Source organism: Nomascus leucogenys, chromosome 3 (genome assembly GCF_006542625.1).
Source record: "Nomascus leucogenys isolate Asia chromosome 3, Asia_NLE_v1, whole genome shotgun sequence".
NCBI lineage: Eukaryota > Metazoa > Chordata > Mammalia > Primates > Hylobatidae > Nomascus > Nomascus leucogenys.
The window spans coordinates 16,310,703-16,329,331 of record NC_044383.1 but is presented as its reverse complement, the minus strand read 5'-3'; the positions used below and the strand labels follow the sequence as shown (position 1 = coordinate 16,329,331).

The following is an 18,629-nucleotide window of genomic DNA, read 5'->3' as shown; positions in this document are numbered from 1 at the left end:
TGTTTAATAATTATTTATCAGAATACATATTTGTGTATGATGTGTTGATCATTTAAATACCATTAATCATTGTTATAATCACATAATCCTAAAGAGAATTTTAGAGCCTTATGGCCATAAGAAAATATTGATTAATTAATTTATTTATTTATTTTTGAGGCAGGGTCTTGCTCTGTTGCCCAGGCTAGAGTGCAGTGGTGTGATCATGGCTCACTGCAGCCTCAACTTCCTGGGCTCAAGTGATCCTCCCACCCCAGCCTTCCAAGTACCTGGGACCACAGGTATGTACCACGATGCTCAACTAAATTTTAAACTTTTTTGTAGAGGGTCTCACTATCTTGCCGAGGCTGGTCTCAAACTCCTGGCCTCAAGAGATCCTCCCACCTCAGCCTACCAAAATGCTGGGATTACAGGCATGAGTCACTGTGCCTAAACTTTTTTTTATACTTTCAACTTTTGTTGTGGATTCAGGGGGTATATGTGCAGGGTTGTTACATTGGTATATTGAGTGATGCTGAGGTGTGGGGTATGATTGATCCTGTCCCCCTGGTAGTGAGCATAGTACCCAAGAGTTAGTTTTTCCCCCCTCCCTCCCTTTCCCCTTTAGTAGTCCCCAGTGTCTATTGTTGCCATCTTTATGTCCATGTGTAGGAAATTTTAAAAAGCTAATGCATCTTCACATATTCGTTGTAGTTCACATAATAGATAAGGTGATGAATACAGAATTTAAACAATAAAAGCATTACGGTAGGATAAAATTCTGCTGGAAACAGAATGGAAACATACTTAAAAGGGGTAAAGGACACAATTCAAATATTTTGACTGTTAAAGGGATACTTGTTTATATTTTTCAGTATAACATGGCGGTTTTGTGTTCTTATACAAATTCCTTTGGGTATATTTAAAAGAGAGATAATTTTATACATAAAGGTCAGTATATACAATATACCCTATCTAAATATATGATTAAAAAACTCATTTTAGATGCCAACTTGAAAATGTGTAAGGCAAACATAATGTTAAACATTTTTTAGGGGGTTTCAACAAAAAGTCTGTTATAGGCCATAGTGCTCTAGGGGTGGTGACAGTGATCCGGAGGCGGGAACACCAGGCTGGCATTGTCCCTGGAGCCATCTACATCCAGCTGACTGAGCTGAAGTTTGGTGTGGCTTCCAGTGTTCACCGCTATGATGCTGCTATCAGGTCAGAATGTCAGCAGGGATTTGTCTGGGCTTTACTGTCTCGCCAGCATTAACCATAGTGCCTGGCACGTAGTAAGAACTCAACATATATTCACCGCATGAATGAGGGGCCGGCACTTAGGGAGCTCTCACTTTGTTCCAGGCACTGTGCTAAGAGCTGCCTATGCATTCCCTTGGAATTCCCACAACCACCCTGCAGTAGGTCCAGTGAGTATCCCCATTCCAGAGATGGCGGAACTAAGCCACGAAGAGGATACATAACCAGCCCAAGGCCACCAGTCAAGGAAGTAGCAGACTGGGACTTGGGCATCCTGGGAGGTACTCTTTACCATGACGCCTCTCTGTCCCCATGGTCCCTGGGGTAGAGTCTGCATCCTTGGGTTCTGAAACTCCAGAGCAAGCACTCTGGGGCACTCTGTGAGTGATACCCTCCTGCCATCTTAAATGGCTCTCTGCCATCTGCTTCCTCCTCCTAAGTGGTTTTCCTTCTTTCCTCCCTGTTTAATATTTAAGTTGCGCACATCCTGCGACATCCTGGAGACCCATGTTCCTGACCTACTTACCTATTCAACCATCTCTTCTCACACATGGGGTAGCAATGGGAAGCACAGGGGGTCTCTGCAAGGGAGTAGGGAGGTGGAGAGACTGGGGGCAGCCACACATCACACTGCTGTTCTCAGTGGCCTCCTGCTGTCAACAAGCTAACATTAATAAAACAAGGCCACTCTTCTGCTAAGAGACTGTGACAGGGTAACATTTATTCTAGGTGGCTTTCCAAGAAAACAGCTCTTGCTCCCATGGTCCCCTCGGAGGGCCTGCAGAGCTCCAGCGATGTCAGAGGGCATCTGTTTGTTTCTCCTTTGCTTATAAAAGGGACCTGGAAATCAAAGGCAGACTCTTAGCCCTCAGCAGTGAGGATGACAGCTCTGCACCAGCCACACACAGGCCCCTGGCTCTGGGAACCACCTCTCACCTAGACGCCCAGGCACAGCATGGAGGGGAGAGAGTACAGGACACAGGGCCTAGGCCTGCTGCCCCGCCCACAACCCGCCCCCTAGCTCTTTCTCTGAGGCCAGGTGCACTCACCTAGCCTCCAGGGTCCCCTGCTCAGGTGGTCCCAGAGGCCCAAACCCACTGCTCCCACTTTCTGAGACCTGGGACCTTCACCTCCCCAACTCCCACCATAGGGCGATAATGAAAGGTGTCCCCTTTCCCCCCCCGTTTCCATGTCACCAGCTTGAGGATGCCCAAGGCTCAAAGCCTCCTCCGAGTGGCACCCCGCATCCAGCTGCAGAGGTCGGAGAGGGGAGGGGATGGTGGGTGCAAAGGGTGGCTTCTTCAGGAAAGAGAAGCCTGTCCCTGGCTCCCAGCACCTGCCACCCCTGGCGATCTCTCCCCGCGGCCATCATTCCCGTCCTCACGGCCCATTTCAGCATTTCAGGGACACTGAGGCTCAAAGAGCCACCTGATTTATTCAAAGCAGCTCGGGCCACCACTTGGAGCCACAAGAAAGCCCTGGTCCGTGCCTCCTCGCCTTGGTCCCTGGCCCTTCACTCTTCGTCCAGGGTCTCTGACCTCTTTCCCTCTGCGCCCCTGCCGCTTCCCCAGGCCCGGGTCCCCAAGGCGCTCAGCCACGCGCTGGGTCCGGGGAAGAGGCGCGGCCGCGGCCGAGGCGGGGACAGGGAGGCGGCGGCCCCTCCTGCGCAGCGACGGCGCGGGCGGGCGGAGGCCGGGGCGCCCCAGCCCCCCACCTCCGCTCCCTCCGGCCGTGACGTCAGAGCCAGACGGGGCAAACAGCAGCGGTGGCGAGGCGCTAGGGCGGAGACTGAGACCCGGAGCCACCCGGACTGACGGAGCCCACTGCGGTGCGGGCATCGGCGCGGGCGCGGAGGGCCCGGGTAGGCATCGCAAGTGACCCCGAGGTAACGCGGCCCCGGTTCCCTGCTCACAGGGCGCGGTGCCGGAGGGGAGCGGGGCCGGGGGAGGCAGGGAGGCAGGGAGGCCCCCAGAGCTACGCGGGCGGGGCTGCGGGGACCCTGGGGCAGCCAGGGCGCAGGGCGCAAGGTGCACGGGGCCGAGCGTGCAGTTTGGGAGGTGGCACAGTTGGGGACGGCGGGGATCAGGGCAGCGTCCTAGGGGTTCTAGGTTGGGTCCCCAGATTGGGTCCCCGACGGCGCTCGCGGGCGCTCTCCGGGGAGCGCAGGCGCTCGTGGGGACGCGCTCGAGGCAGGTGAGCCGAGGCTTGGGCGTCCGGGGGTGTCCCCGGATGCCGGTGCGCGCGGCTCCCTGACCCACCCTTCTGCGGCCTGGGGGACGGGAGAATGGGGGGTCCCCGGCCGCCTTGGGTCCTCACCGCGCGCCGCGCCCGCAGCGGAGCCCCGGAGCCATGGCCCTGAGCGAGCTGGCGCTGGTCCGCTGGCTGCAGGAGAGCCGACGCTCGCGGAAGCTCATCCTGTTCATCGTGTTCCTGGCGCTGCTGCTGGACAACATGCTGCTCACTGTCGTGGGTACGTGCGGACAGGGTACCCCTGCCCCGGCACCCTAGCCCCAGCGCCCCTTCCCCGGCACTCCACTTACCCCTGCGCGGTCCCGGAGCTCCGCCAAGGCCCGGGAAAGTTGGAGAACTCGCTTTGCAAAATGACATCCCCTCCAGACTGCCACGCGCCGGGGCTAGGAGGAGCCGCGTTGGTGGCTTCGCTTTCCTGATGCTCTGGTCAAAAACTGTGACATCCGATAAGACCCAGAACTTATGTTTCCCCCTGATAATTTCCCGCATCCTCTTGCCTGCTTTCACTGCGATGAAAAAGATTTCTGTTCCAGAAGAGAAATTCCTAAAGTTCAAAATTACGTGTTAGAATAATTATTGGGCTACTCGAAAAGGCAGGTTAATAATTTGGTGTAGTACCTAAAAGAGCAAGTTGCGATCCCTTACTCCAAAAAAAAAGACATTTGGATATACCGTATTAGTGAATGACTTGAGATGGAAATATTTCAGGAACCATTGCAAGAACAATTTGAACAATGTTGGTTTTATTATTTTTCCTATAATGGAATTTTGAAAAATTAAATAATCGAAATCCAGGTCTCTTGATTAGGCCCATTAACAGAGAAGTATTTGGCATGCCTTTCCTTAAAAAAAAAAAAATCCCAGTTTTTAATGAATGAAAAAAAAATCATGACTCATTTAGGCTGTAAGTTGTGGGAGCTGTTTCCTTTCTCTCCATTTGCAGATTTTCTCACAGCAGTTTTCAGAGCATCTGATAGGTTTCATCTCAAGGAGTTATCAGAGCCATGGAGCTCATCCCTGTTCAGTACCAACGGCATTAGTTCTGCTTTGGCTCGAACGCTCCATTGGACACATGTGCTCACAGCTTGGATTATATGTTTCACAATTTAATTTGTATTTTTTGTTGTTGCTTTTTATTTTGGTTTTTGTTTATTTTTTGAAATGGAGTCTCACTCTGTTGCCCAGGCTGGAGGGCAGTGGCACAATCTTGGCTCACTGCAACCTCCGCCTCCTGGGTTCAAGTGATTCTCCTGCGCCAGCCTCCCGAGTAGCTGGGTTACCGGCATGCCCCACCAAAGCGGCTAAGTTTTGTATTTTTATTAGAGACAGGATTTTGCCACGTTGGCCAGGCTGGTCTTGAACTCCTGACCTCGGGTGATCTACCCGCCTCGACCTCCCAAAGTGTTGGGATTACAGGCGTGAGCCACCGAGCCCGGCCTGTTTCAGTTTTGCTTTTCCTTGTGAAAGCCTTAGGAATTCTTAAATCTTACAAGTTGTAGGAAAAATTGCAGATTCCCACTCACATAATAGAAGGATGAAGTGGGCCTGTTGCAGAATTTCTAAGTTATTACTTCCTGCAGGTTAATTTTTTTCTAAGACACATAATCAAATGTAGTTTTCTGTTTCCTTGATTCATTCATTTGAAATTCTTTTGAGCCTCTCTTTCTTAGAAGCACTGGTTGACCCCAGGTCAGCACTGTCTTAACGTCAGACCACATTTTGCTTTTCTGAAATATTCCTTGAAGGAACAATGTGCAAGAAACTCACAAATGACAGAATCTCTGGGACCAGTCAGTTCAGCACAGCAGCTGCCTTTTGAGAGGAGACAGTTCTCAGGGCTGTTGGGGGCTTGGTTCTTTCTGGTGAGCTAAGCAAAGTGAACTTGCTCCAATGTCGTTGTAGACATACGGCACAGGGCTCCTGTTTTGGGATAGACCTGTCACCTCTCTGGATCTCTTCTGGCATTTGACACAACCATAGTTTTATTGTTGTTGTTGTTTTGTTTGTTTGTTTGAGACAGAGTCTCACTCTGTCGCCCAGGCTCGAGTGCAGTGGGGCAATGTTAGCTCGCTGCAACTTCCACCTCCCAGGTTCAAGCGATCCTCCTTTCTCAGCCTCCCAAGGAGCTGGGATTACAGGCGGGTGCCACCATGCCCAGCTAATTTTTGTATTTTTAGTAGAGAGAGGGTTTCTCCACGCTGGCCAGGCTGGTTTCGAACTCCTGACCTCAGGAAAACCTGCCTCAGCCTCCCAAAGTCCTGGAATTACAGGTGTAAGCCACTGCTCCTGGCCGACACAACCATAGTTTTTTGCTGGCTTTTTTCCTGGAGAGGGTTTCAGTGTGATCACCACCTTGCCATTCTGCTCTTATCCCCAGTCCCCATCATCCCAAGTTATCTGTACAGCATTAAGCACGAAAAGAATGCTACAGAAATCCAGACGGCCAGGCCAGTGCACACGGCCTCCATCTCAGAGAGCTTCCAAAGCATCTTCTCCTATTATGATAACTTGACCATGGTCACCGGGAATGCTACCAGAGACCTGCCGCTTCATCAGACCACCACACAGCACATGGTGACCAACGCGTCCGCCGTTCCTTCCGACTGTCCCAGTGAAGACAAAGACCTCCTGAATGAAAACGTGCAAGTTGGTCTGCTGTTTGCCTCGAAAGCCACCGTCCAGCTCATCACCAACCCTTTCATAGGATTGCTGACCAACAGGTAGGGCAGATTACTTTAGTCAAAGAGTTTGATATTTGGATCAGTCCTAGCTTATGTCCTTCCTGGAATTCTGCTTCTTATTCATTGGTGAGAGTCTGGAAAATCCATGGTGGGTGAGCTGGGGAAAACCCAGTCTCCTTCCCCTATGTCTCTGTTCCCAGATAACCACAATTTCCTATTCTATTCTCCCTTCTGTTGCTCAACAAGTAAGAAAACATTAAAGAAGACAGAATAAAGAGGACCTCTTCCACCGAGTGGGAGGACTTTGGCCTGTCTAAATGCCAGGTTTCGTAAGTGCATTTGTCAGAATCGCCCTTGGCAGCAGGAACTCTACAGCCGCCATGGCTGTCATCCTATTTTATGAGCCATGTGGCCTCCTCTTATCTCCTACCTCAGGCCATGCACTTCTCTGTAGAGAGCCAAGGTGTCTTCTTTTGGAACTGGCATGTTAAAGGCTCTCACAGATACCAGGTAGGGAGTGTGGGAAAAGGTTGGACGTACTGGTGCACAGATGGAGCTCCGAGCTGATGCCGAGGTCACGGGCTGTGTTCTTCCCTTCTGCTGGTTACGTAGCCATGTCCACGTGCATGAAAGGAAGAGAACTGAGGTTATTGTCTGGATAATCCAAGCTGCCCAAACTAGCTTCAGATGAATCAGGTTGTTCCAGACTTTTTTGAACCCACATTGTTTGGAATGACTGTTTACTTCTCCACTGTTGGTGAAGTGTTTGTTCTTCTATAGCTGAGGTGGACCAGTTCTGCCTGGTCCGTGGGGGCTCCAAGCTCAGGAGAAGGGCCTTGCAGCTGAGAGGAGGAGGCAGGCCCCCAAGGTGTCAGTGCAAGGAGTGGGAGCTGGTACAGTTGAGTGTTGGTGGTGGGCCGCCAAGTGCACAGTGTAGCTACCTAGGTGAAAGTTACACGTGTGAGGCATACATATTGTTAAACACCAGAAATGGTGGGGAGGGGTGTGCCCAGAGTCCTACCTGCAGACCAGGCCCAGAAGCAGGAACAAAGACTAGAGATGGAAGAGATGGTGGTGGGGAGAGGTCAGAATGAAAGAGGCAGGGGAAACCAGGGCTGGGCTAGGCTGTAAGAGGCACCAAGTGCTGGGCTGAGAAAGGAGTGGGATTCTGTGTGGGACAGTTGGGAGCCATTAGAGATTCCAAAGCCAAAGAGAATGAGTGAATCAAGCACTATTTTAAGCAGGGTAGGTAGGCAGGGAGCAGGGAGAACTTCGCATTTCCTCTGCCTTTGGCATGGGGAGTGGGGCGCAGGACTGGCTACATAATTTGTGGGTCTCAGTGCAAAATGAAAATGTGTGCCCCACATTCAAACATTATGAAACACTTCAAGGTGGCAACAGAGCATTAAATCAACCAAGCTCTGAGAGCAGAGCTCTGTGTGACTCTAGGGTTAGGGGCACTGAGAGGTGAGGAAGCCTTGGGTGGTGGCTGGGGCTCAGGGAGGGGATGGCAGATCTGGCCTTCTGCCAGCACAAGCTGCCCTTGGACACGTGGAGCTTGAGTCGGATAGGAGCACATTCTCAACATCTGCAGTTGGATTTTCTGGATGGAAGGGTGCCATTGAATTGATTTCAACAATCTCAAGCCATGTCCAGCCCTCTAGTCTGTGCAGAGCAATATTCTAAGGCTGCTACATGAAATATGCTAAGCAAATTAACCCAGCAAAGGGCTGACTGTGAGCCCATTAAGAAGGTGACATTCAGTGACTCCTCTGTTCTCAGGAGAAAAACCAAACAGACCTCGGTAGTTGCAGGATTATTTTCTTTCCTTTTTTCAAGACTAAGAATGCTTCTTAAAATGCATCTGGTATAATTACAGAAAATAGCTCAGGGTTTTGTATTCTGAGAAAGCAAACAGCTCAAATACTGTAGGTGAAAATTGAGGACATTATCGTAATAATACCTTGCCAATCACTTGGGTGGAACGTTACTAGCCGTACAGTGTAATACTTAGAAATTCAGCTGAAATGATGTGAGTACTCCAATCTTCCAAACGCAAATGGCAAATGAAAAGCTTTTTAAAAAATCCCATTCTTATTTTTAATGCTTTGCTTATGCCATGGGGAAGAAGCTTGTTTAAAACCAGTGAGCCCTTTCCCCTGTTAAATACTCCAGTGGCTTTGAGGCTGTAGCCACACCAGGCTCATGTTTGGGACTTCAAAAACATTATCTTCCATTTTGTGACTTGTGAAATTTAGTCTATTCTCATGGTGAGTAATCCACTTTGGAAATTATCTAGAGCAAAATTGTAATCCCCAACTGTTTTGCCCAGCTACCCAGCAAATTTGAAAATGATTTTCTAGTGCTGCCTGGTAATAATGGAAGGACAAACAAATTTTTTTTTTTCTTTTTTTTTTTTGAGATAGAGTCTTGCTCTGTCACCCAGGCTGGAGTGCCGCGGTGTGATCTTGGCTCACTGCAACCTCCACCGCCTGGGTTCAAGCAATTCACATGTCTCAGTCTCCTCAGTAGCTGGGATTACAGGCATGCACCACCATGCCTGGCTAATTTTTGTATTTTTTGGTAGAGACGAGGTTTCACCATGTTGGCCAAGCTGGTGTCGAACTCCTGACCTCAGGTGATCTGCCCACCTCAGCCTCCCAAAGTGCTGGGATTTCAGGCGTGAGCCACCACGCCCAGCAAGCAAATAAATTTTCATATTGTGATCCTGATTTGTGATTTGTCTCATAATTTCCAAGCCTGGTAGATATGAATTTGGGGACTGGGCAGCTCTTTTGGACACTCCAAGATTCTGCTTCCCACCACAGTTCAGATGGAATCAGAGAAGGGACAAATGCATTCCATTTGCCTTTAATTGTCTTCAAGGAGTTAACTTGTGAGCCATTGCAAACAGTCTTTTGATGTAAACTATGCCAATCGCATCCTCCATGAGCAAGATGTATGACTCAAGTCTTCAGTGTTGTAAACAAATATGTTTAAAGGCTTTTTAAAATTGGTTAATATGTTTCTGATTAAAGAGTAGTTAAAAATATGGAGCATCAGAACTTGCAGAGACTTTTCCTGAAAGCTTTTGGGCCAGTCCTAGCATTTTATAGGCAAAGGAGTTTGCAGTTCAGGAGGAGAAAGCATTTACCACAACAGCGGCAGGACTGTAGCCACGTGTCCCGATTGTCCCGTTTCAAGCTTTGTTCTTCCCCCCTTCCTGTTCTTCCCACCTGCTTATGATTATACAGCGTGTACTTTTAGCTACTAGAAATAAAGAATGCAGCTCGAAATCTGTCTTTCTTGCACTGACTTGGGCTCTTCCTGGTTGTACCAGGCAGAACTGCTGAAGACCCAGTGAGTTGCTGATTTTGCTATTTTTAATCAATGAGCAGAGAGTTTAGAAAAGATCAGCCTGATTCCTGTGGACACGGACCCTCCCTGGTCCCGGAAATACTCAGTCTTTTTCCAGTCCCTGATGTGAACTGGTCCAGCCTTGTGCATCCCTAAAGATGTGTCGGGAAAGCTTCCTGTAGTCAGGCTGGGCAGAGCTATTCTTTTCCAAAGCTGCTTGTTTTAACTGAAGTGGGACCCACTCTGAATCGAGACATTCTACAGCGCACCACACCATAACGGGAATCCTCTGTTCACGGTCATGATGGTGCCATGTGTGTGGCTTTTGTGGGTAGGAGTCACAAAAGGTAGGCCGCCTGTCTGTTTATCTATCTATCTATCTATCTATCTATCTATCTATCTATCTATCATCTATCATCTATCTATTTATTTATTTATTGAGACAGGGTCTTGCTCTGTTGCCCAGGCTGGAGTACAGTGGGGCTATCTCGGCTCACTGCAACCTCTGCCTCCCAGGTTCAAGCAATTCTCCTGCCTCAGCCTCCCGAGTAGCTGAGACTATGTGCCACCACGCCTGGCTAATTTTTTTTGTATTTTAGTAGAGATGGGGTTTCAGCATTTGGCCAGGCTGATCTCGAACTCCTGACCTTAAGTGATCCTCCCCCCTCAGCCTCTCAAAGTGCTGGGATTACAGACGTGAGCCACCACGCCCGGCCCTGTCTGTTGTTTTTAAATATTCGATAAGTTCTCACACCAAACCCTGAAAATATAGAGTAACAATTCTTGGGTTCATTTAGCTGCTAATAGGATGCACATTCCTCCTGTTTCATTTGTTATTCAGATACTATATTTCTACTGAAAATAGATGCCACCAGATAGGTGGCAAAAACCTTTGATTTGGGTGTGTGTAGTGATCACCTGGCCAATAGCACACTTTCCAACAAAGCCTGAGGATGCTGGGTTGATCTGATTTCCATGTTGGAGCCTCTTGCCTCTTATTTTATAGTTCTAGCTGAACTATTCATTTCATGATTGCAGTTGTGTGCAGGTGGTAGCAGAAATTATACTAGTGATGCTTGGTCATCATTTGATCTAAGAAGCAAATTTTAGATATATATGTACATAAGAGGAATGTTCCAGGCACATGAACAATGGGACATGTTTACATTTCTCTCTTCCCTCAGTCAGGTAACGATGTGGCACTGTGGTCTTGCTTAGCATAAGGTTGAAATAATAGTTGTATCTTCAGAACCAAATGATATTCCACACCAAACGACTGGCTTGGGAAAGAGTTAACTTCATTGCTGGGGACCGTTTCCCTTGCTTCCTTCTTAGCTTGTCATTGTCTCGGTGATCTGCTTTTTATCAAGCCAGCGTCAGTGGCTTAATTTATTTCCATAGTTACTCAGTATATTTGAAAGCAGTTCTTTTTCCTTGCGAATCTTAGCTAACATCTGAACGACAAGGAGGAAGCCACAGGGCATGAAATCTCTACGAAATCTACTGTGGTTTTATTTTATTTTTTTGCTTGCTTCAGCCAGTGGGTCTGAAGTGGGCTTTGTAGGAATAAGTGGTGACCTTTTCAGCTTCTCTATGGACAGGGAAACCAGCTGTTCTGAGAAGGGATCTCCCGTCCTGGATGTGGTTAGGATGGTAGGGAGGGTTTGACGAGTCTTTGCTTCTGAAATCAGAGGAAACTGGCTGTGGAATTAGAACATTCCTAGGAGAAGCAAAGCCTCCGTTAAGCTGTGTGTCAGAGAACAGGGCTCACGCCCAGGAAGGTGAGAAGTCCGTGCCTCCTGGAACTCTCTGGTAGCTGAAAAAGACAAGCAGGACCTAAGAATTTTGACAAGTGGAATTGAAGAATTTTGTTTTATTTACTAAATGATTGACAAACCTCCTGCTATATCCAGGCAAATTGAAAATATCATTCCATTTACTGACATTGATTTACTGCACACCTTTTAGGAGTGTGTAGGGATCACTGGAAGGGAGTTGTTGTCTCTCGTTGCATCTGGTGATAGTTTGCACCCTTCGGGGCTCCGTAGTCTGTATGCTTTTTGTAATTTACCATGTTAGAGGAAACTGTGGTTTTAGCAATCATGAGAAGAGAGCTTCCATTAGTCTCTATGGCAAGGATAAGCTAATTATTAACACTAGAGAAGTATTGTCTTCATTGACCATTTGGGAAAGACGGGGTTTCTCCAATGACTAAGTATATATAATTAACATAACTTTTACTGTTTTACATGTTTTTCTAGGGATTCGATATATGATTTTTAGTCTTACTCAAATTGGATTAACTGATTAGTGATGCTCTGTAGCGGATGACCATGGGCCAGGATGACATTTGGCTAAAGGTTTGCCGAATCAGATCTAGCTCTGCTTAGCAATACTTTAATTGAGATGGCCCTGAATTGAGACAAGGGGGGCAACTCAGACACAGATTGTGACTAATGTCAGTTGAGTTTCTGTCTGTTTAGGAGGTACTGTGGGGAAGCAGAAAGGGTTTGGTCCTTCTGCCCACCACTCAATGACTAGGGGCGCTGGACGACCCTCCTTCTATGGCGGGTGACTGAGGGGCCAGAAGAGTTTGAGGGCAGAGACCCAGGAGCTTCCCAGGGAGTCTTCTTTGCCTTGAAGCCGAGCTCTGGGGAAAACTGATGCCCAGCGCTTACCACCGAGCAGCCCCTGCAGTGGCTTGGCCTGTGTTGAAAGTGCAGGCACAGGTGTGTCCGGTACCCAGAAGGCGGCAACATGAGCCTGGTTGTGTCTGAAGCCATTGGCTTGCTCTGCAGACATGGGTGAGCCACTCTGTCTCTGAACCTCAGCTTTCTCATCTAAGGTGAGGGTTTGGACTGGCTAGCCCTTGACTTTCCTTCTAGCTTTGATATTCGTTTATTCCATACATGCATTGTTAAAATCCCAAAGAAACTTAAAAAGAAAAACAGTAGCTGCAGTGTTTCTGAAGAAAACACAGCACCTCAGATGGTAAAAAGAACCCTCTGTGGGCACAGACCCTGTGGTTTTCAGTGAAACTGTGCACTCTCCATCCCACGTGCTCCAGTGTCCCCACCCAGGTGCACATCATCAGGGCCTAGTACATGTTAACACACTCAAGGTGTGCCCGTAGCCTTGGATTTGGGGCAAGTAATTCACCTCCCTGAGCCTCAGTGTTGATCATCTGAAAAATGGATAAAACCAGCTACCCTCCCTTGGAATCTCAGGCCACCCAGCATGCTGGTTCCCTGCTTACAGTCGTGGGAATGTCTGAGTCTTCAGGTAGGGAGGGACCTCAGTGGCTTCCAGCCCACCCCAGCTGTGCCCTGATGGGTTACCTGGAATACTGCCTGGACTGAACAGTGGGCACAGTATGGCTGGTGGTTTGGGGGCCACAGACAGGGGTTGTCACATTTTATTGAGTTTTGTCCTGAAACCACCCAGTGCTTCTGCCTACAGTCTGGGAAAGGGCCACAGATGTCTTATTTGCCTTCAGGGATGTCCCTGACGCCTGATGGGTTCCATATTAGAGCCTTATAAATAGCCAAAATGAAGAACTGGTGAAACAAGAGTGAAGCCCCTAATTCCAATAGCTTTGATATGTATTGGTACTTCAACGACTAGATTTTCCAAATATATATTGAACAGAGGGAGAAGCCTATGTTTCTTCCAGGACAGCCAGGAAGATTGTCATATGCCCGTTCTTTCATGGGACAAACTGTAGTTGCTGAAAATAAACTGCCTGCGAGTTCTCCTCTCTGAGCCTCCTGGACATTTCCTGATTCAGTATCCTGCAGTGCCGTGTGAGCCCCTGGTGTTGGGTTTCTTTTGTCCACATGAATAAGGGGCACAGAGAATCAGATCTGGGTGGGCTGAGACAGAAGAAGCTGCCACCTGATGGCCATCTGAACTGCAGGTCAGAATCCTGGCATCTTCTCTGGTTTACCCAATTTGCTTGGAGCCCCACTTTGTGAATTACAAGCTCACCTCTGTTCATAGCAGGGGAATCTTTGCATGGTTTGTGGGAGGGGACTGACTGGGAATCTGTCATGCTTGTGAGTTACTCTCTGTATTTTTGGTATTTGGTTTCTGGATACAGGTGAAGCAGTTAAAAAATATTTGAGTATGGTCAAGAGAATTTTTGGAAAGATTCTATTTAAAGCCATATATGCTGTTTGGGTACTGGAGGAGGTGGTAAAGTTTACAAGGAAAAGCCATGTGGGAATGGCCCAGGTGAAATTAGTCTGATGACATCTGATAAGTAATGACAGATATCATGATGTCATGCCTCAGTTTCCTCATCTGTAACATAGGGAGGTGAAATAGTGCCCTTATTAAATCATGACTAAATCTGGTGGGTGTAAATGCTTGGAGAACTGAGTGTAAACTTTAAATGAAGGCGTTGTGATTATGGTTTTTTGTTTGTTTGTTTGTTTGTTTTTTTTGAGACAGAATCTCGCTCTGTCACCCAGGCTGGAGTGCAGTGGCACGATCCCAGCTCACTGCGACCTCTGCCCCTAGGTTCAAGCAATTCTCATGCCTCAGCCTCCCAAGCAGTTGGGATTACAGGTCTGCACCACCGTGCCTGACTCATTTTTTGTACTTTTTTTTTTTTTTTTAGTAGAGACTGGGTTTTGCCATGTTGCCCAGGCTGGTCTCGAACTCCTGAGTTCAGGTGATCCACCTGCCTCGGCCTCCCAAAGTGCTAGGATTACAGGAATGAGCCATCATGCTCAGCCGATTACAATTTTTTTATTAAAGCCTGGAATGGAAGAACCCTTCCAGGCTGTGCCCAGAGCTCAGGATGCTTGGCCCTTCTGCCTTCCTGGATTCATTTGACTCCTCTCCAGGTTCCTGAGGGTCCAGAGCTAGAGACAGAAGAGACTTAGAGATGTTTCAGGCTCTTCTGGGTTGGAGCAAACCTGCAATTGGGCAAGAGCTCAGCCACTGTTGGCTTCCTCTCAAGACAGAGGGGCTGGGAAGCTGCCTGTACTCTCATGCCCCACCCACAGAGCAGGGACCCAGCTGTCTGCTTGATCCAGCAGAAACAGAGGACAAAGAAGGAAGAGAATGAGGGAGGAGATGACATTTCTTAGGCACCTTGTATGCTGTAGGCACTGGTGTTAATAGTTTAACATCCATATCTCTTTCTGTACTCCAGTCCTGGGAGGTGGGTGGTGGTCTCTCCAAGGGGCTGAGAGGAGACCTCCCTAGATTAAGTGGCAGGGTCACGTGTCCAGCCAGACATGGCATAGGGGAATGCCAGGGTCTTTCCACCAGCCCTGTTGACCTGGCGCCAGAGTCCTAGGTGAGCAGTGGTCTCACGGAGCAATTTGGATTTTGAAATTTTGCACAGAAAATGAGACTTTGTCTTTCTAGGTTGGCCTCATGGGGGTCAACAGAAAGGCAGATCTTAACATCTTGCTTCCTAATGCCTCTTAGACACACTGCAGTCTGCCAGTGGAATCACTTGATGGCCTTTTACCCAAATCATTTGATTGCAGTGGCTCCTTTGGGAGAGCTTTAGCAAAGACTATAATTAAAGGAATCATTTTTTAAAAATGACAGAAATAGGGGCCGTGTATTTTGGATGTTTCTGGGTTACTTGCCAATATTGTGTTAACATTTATTCCAGAGAAATTTCTGTTCACAGTGGCAGTCCATAAATGTATTCACGTTCCAAGACAGTCAAACACAAAAAGGTCACATAGGAAGCACTGAGTATATGAATTTTCAGAAAAGTCCACCAAACACTTATCTGTCTGATCCCAAAGGGTAGCCAGGAGAAAATCAATATAAAGCCTTAAAAAAATAGCCTGCAGTCACCAGATTTGTCTGATGTTTGTGTTTTGCAGAATTGGCTATCCAATTCCCATATTTGCGGGATTCTGCATCATGTTTGTCTCAACAATTAGTAAGTGTCTGGTGTTTTCCTTCTGAGTGTGGGTCTCATCAGGGTGGGCATTGATGCCCATGAGCTGGGAATTAAGAATACAACCTGGGGGTGGGGCATGGTTGGCTCATGCCTGTAATCCCAGCGCTTTGGGAGGCTGAGGTTGGCGGATCATCTGAGGTCAGGAGTTCGAGACTAACCTGGCCAACGTGGCAAAACCCCGTCTCTACTAAAAATACAAAAAGTAGCCAGGTGTGGTGGCATGAACCCATAGTCCCAGCTACTGGGGAGGCTGAGGCAGAAGAATCACTTGAACCCGGAAGACGGAGGTTGCAGTAAGCCGAGATTACACCACTGCACTGCAGCCTGGGAGACAGAGCAAGACTCTGTCTCAAAAAAAAGTATATGGCCTGGGAGGTTTGTATATTGGCAACAATTGCAGAAAGGAATTGATAGCTTTTTATGGAACAAAAGCACAAGGTGGCTAACATGCAAATGCTCCACTGGGTTAAGGGGGGCTTCTGAAATGTCCCTGTTTGGGACGGTTGTGTCCCAGCAGCACTGATGTGCGGTCTTGGACCCCCTCTCTTGGCAGTGTTTGCCTTCTCCAGCAGCTATGCCTTCCTGCTGATCGCCAGGTCGCTGCAGGGCATCGGCTCGTCCTGCTCTTCTGTGGCTGGTAGGTGTGAAATGCCTGAGTGAGTTCGTGAGGGGCCCCTTGCAGAGTGAGCTGGACTCATTCAGGGAATTCAGGTATTGGTGGTGGTTGGGGTGCTGGGGATTCTGGGAGAAGGCACCCACTTTCCTCTTGGGTTCTATTTGGTCTTACATTTTAGTGAATCTGACAGGTTTGGGAAGATCACAAGGCTGGCTGGAGAGGGAAGGCGAGTCACGCATTATTCTTTTGCTGTTCCCTGGACCTGGCCTGTTGACCATTTCTTTCCCTGTGTAGGGATGGGCATGCTTGCCAGCGTCTACACAGATGATGAAGAGAGAGGCAACGTCATGGGAATCGCCTTGGGAGGCCTGGCCATGGGGGTCTTAGGTGGGTAAGGCCCCTGTGTAGGCAAACTGGCAAGAGGGGCCTGCCTGGTGCTGGACAGCGGCAGTCCTTGCCCCGTGACCCTGGCAAAGTTTGCACTGACACAGAGGTCCCCTTTTTATTTTTTCCTTTCCTGCTTTCATGGAGACTTTGAAAAATGGTAGGAAGAGCCCTGAGCTGGGGGTGGAGGGGATCAGGGCTTCCCCTGCCTCTGCCCCAAACCTCCCTGGGCCCAGATGGAAAACTAAAGGTTGAACAGGATGGTCTGCCGGACCCTTTCCTCGGGAACATTCAATGAGTTGTGATCACAGAGAACCTTGCTTGCTGGGTCTGCCTCCCCCACCTGCCCTGGCTGACTTCCCAGACCAGGGGACAAACATCTTCCCTGAGAGGGATTCAGAGCCTTTTCCTTCCTCTCCCAATTTCCCGCTTGCTTCCAGGAGCCTGCAGCCTTGCCTGCGCTGGTGTACAAGGAGCGAAGTCTCTGTTTACACATTTTCCTGTGCAGTGGAAGCAGCCCAGCCCTGGGCCTGGATCTTGTTTCTCTCGGGCCTTTGCTTTCAGGGTGACCTTTATAGACTCTTGCCGATTTCTTAGGAAAAGCCACTTGGAGGAAGTTGCCAAGACAACTGAACTCTAACTGAACAGAACAATAGGGCAGCCACCCCAAAGCCTTATTGGAACAAAGTAGAGAGAGAAACACAAGAGTCAAATAGATGGTTCTAGTACAGGGAGAGGGCATGTGTCCCGGGGTGGTATCCCCACTTTCTCTCCCTGCAGTGGGCCCCCCCTTCGGGAGTGTGCTGTATGAGTTTGTGGGGAAGACGGCTCCATTCCTGGTGCTGGCCGCCCTGGTGCTCTTGGATGGAGGTGAGTGAGTCCACATGGGCGCCTTGCTGTGACCTTGGCATCGTGCTGGCACGTGCTTGGGCCACACCTGCTTTCTAAAGAGGGGCTTGTCTTTTTTATTTTTATTTTTTAGCTATTCAGCTCTTTGTGCTCCAGCCGTCCCGGGTGCAGCCAGAGGTAAGCGGCTGGGAATGAGGGCCCTGGGGGAGGGGGCATGGTGATGCTTCTGACCCGTGTTTTTTTCTTGACAGAGTCAGAAAGGGACACCCCTAACCACGCTGCTGAAGGACCCGTACATCCTCATTGCTGCAGGTGGGGCTCTGTGGGTCTTCTCAGTCAGGGGAATGCAAGGTGATGGCCGCGTGCTAGAGGCAGGGGTGGATGGCCAGGGCTGATTTTCGTTGTGCTGCTAGAAATGTTGGGCTATAGAAAAACAGAAAAGGCAAAGAGGCTACAAGTCAAAGGAAATGATTTTCTTCCACCATTGCTTTCTGACACTCAGCCAAGGCCCTTTTTGTCTCATTTCGGGAAAATCGAAATGGCGTATGCTGGGCTCTGCAGAGCTGCCTGGGTCCTGGGGATGCCCAGCTGGGTTTGTTTGGAGCTAAGCTTGCCCACTGTGTTTGTATGGAAGGCCATCAGTTTGGCCTTGAACTTTCTGGAAGGAGTCCTTGGCCTCAAGGCAAGGGTCCCAGGTGGGCAGTCTGACTCACCTTGCCATGTATGAATAGAAACTGACAGCAGAGCCCCACAGGGACCAGAGGGGCTCCCTTCTTGCAGAGAGCATCCCTGCCGAGCAGCAGGGAGGCCGTTCAAACACCCTTTGGCTAAAGGACATGCTTCGGCCTAGGGGGGCTAAAAGAAAGCACTGGGGTTTTGTGACTCTTGGGAAGGATAATGGTCTGCATCTATCCAAGGGACTGTTCCCCAAGACTGTCCCAGTGGTAGGAGGCTGCCTGCTTTGCCAGGGCCCAGGCTGCCTAACCAGGGACCAGCCTTGTGTAGGTGTTGCTGGGCCTCAGTACCAAGGTAAGCAGACCCTTGGGGTCAGGCCAGGAGAAGGTCTGGCCGCGTGCTGATGTGTTGGTCTCTGGGGCAGCCTGCACTGTAGCACTGGACCCAGTTAGGGTTAGATGTGTCTAAGCACGGCTCCTTAACACAGGTAGGCTGGAGGGCGCCTGGGAGAATTGGGCACTAGTAGTTAAGTTCAGCCTTTGTCAACCCTCAGGCTGGTTTTGTTTAACCCTTCTGCTGCTGGATTTGATTAGGGCAGCAGGTATGTAACCCTGGCCAAGACCCTGTCTATCATGCTTGTTGG

At 49.1% G+C, this 18,629-nt stretch overlaps 1 protein-coding gene across 1 annotated transcript in view; it reads left to right on the top strand.

Moving 5' to 3' along the window:
* Positions 1-3,018: 3,018 nt before the first annotated feature.
* SLC18A2 (solute carrier family 18 member A2) overlaps positions 3,019-18,629 on the top strand; it is a 40,129-nt gene continuing 24,518 nt past the window's right edge. The window contains exons 1-9 of the mRNA XM_003255006.4: positions 3,019-3,124; positions 3,574-3,709; positions 5,867-6,209; positions 15,383-15,441; positions 16,016-16,099; positions 16,373-16,465; positions 17,243-17,332; positions 17,445-17,488; positions 17,563-17,623. Of these exons, the coding sequence (XP_003255054.1) occupies positions 3,589-3,709; positions 5,867-6,209; positions 15,383-15,441; positions 16,016-16,099; positions 16,373-16,465; positions 17,243-17,332; positions 17,445-17,488; positions 17,563-17,623 (895 nt within the window). The 5' untranslated portion in view covers positions 3,019-3,124; positions 3,574-3,588. The remainder of the gene's footprint in view (positions 3,125-3,573; positions 3,710-5,866; positions 6,210-15,382; positions 15,442-16,015; positions 16,100-16,372; positions 16,466-17,242; positions 17,333-17,444; positions 17,489-17,562; positions 17,624-18,629) is intronic.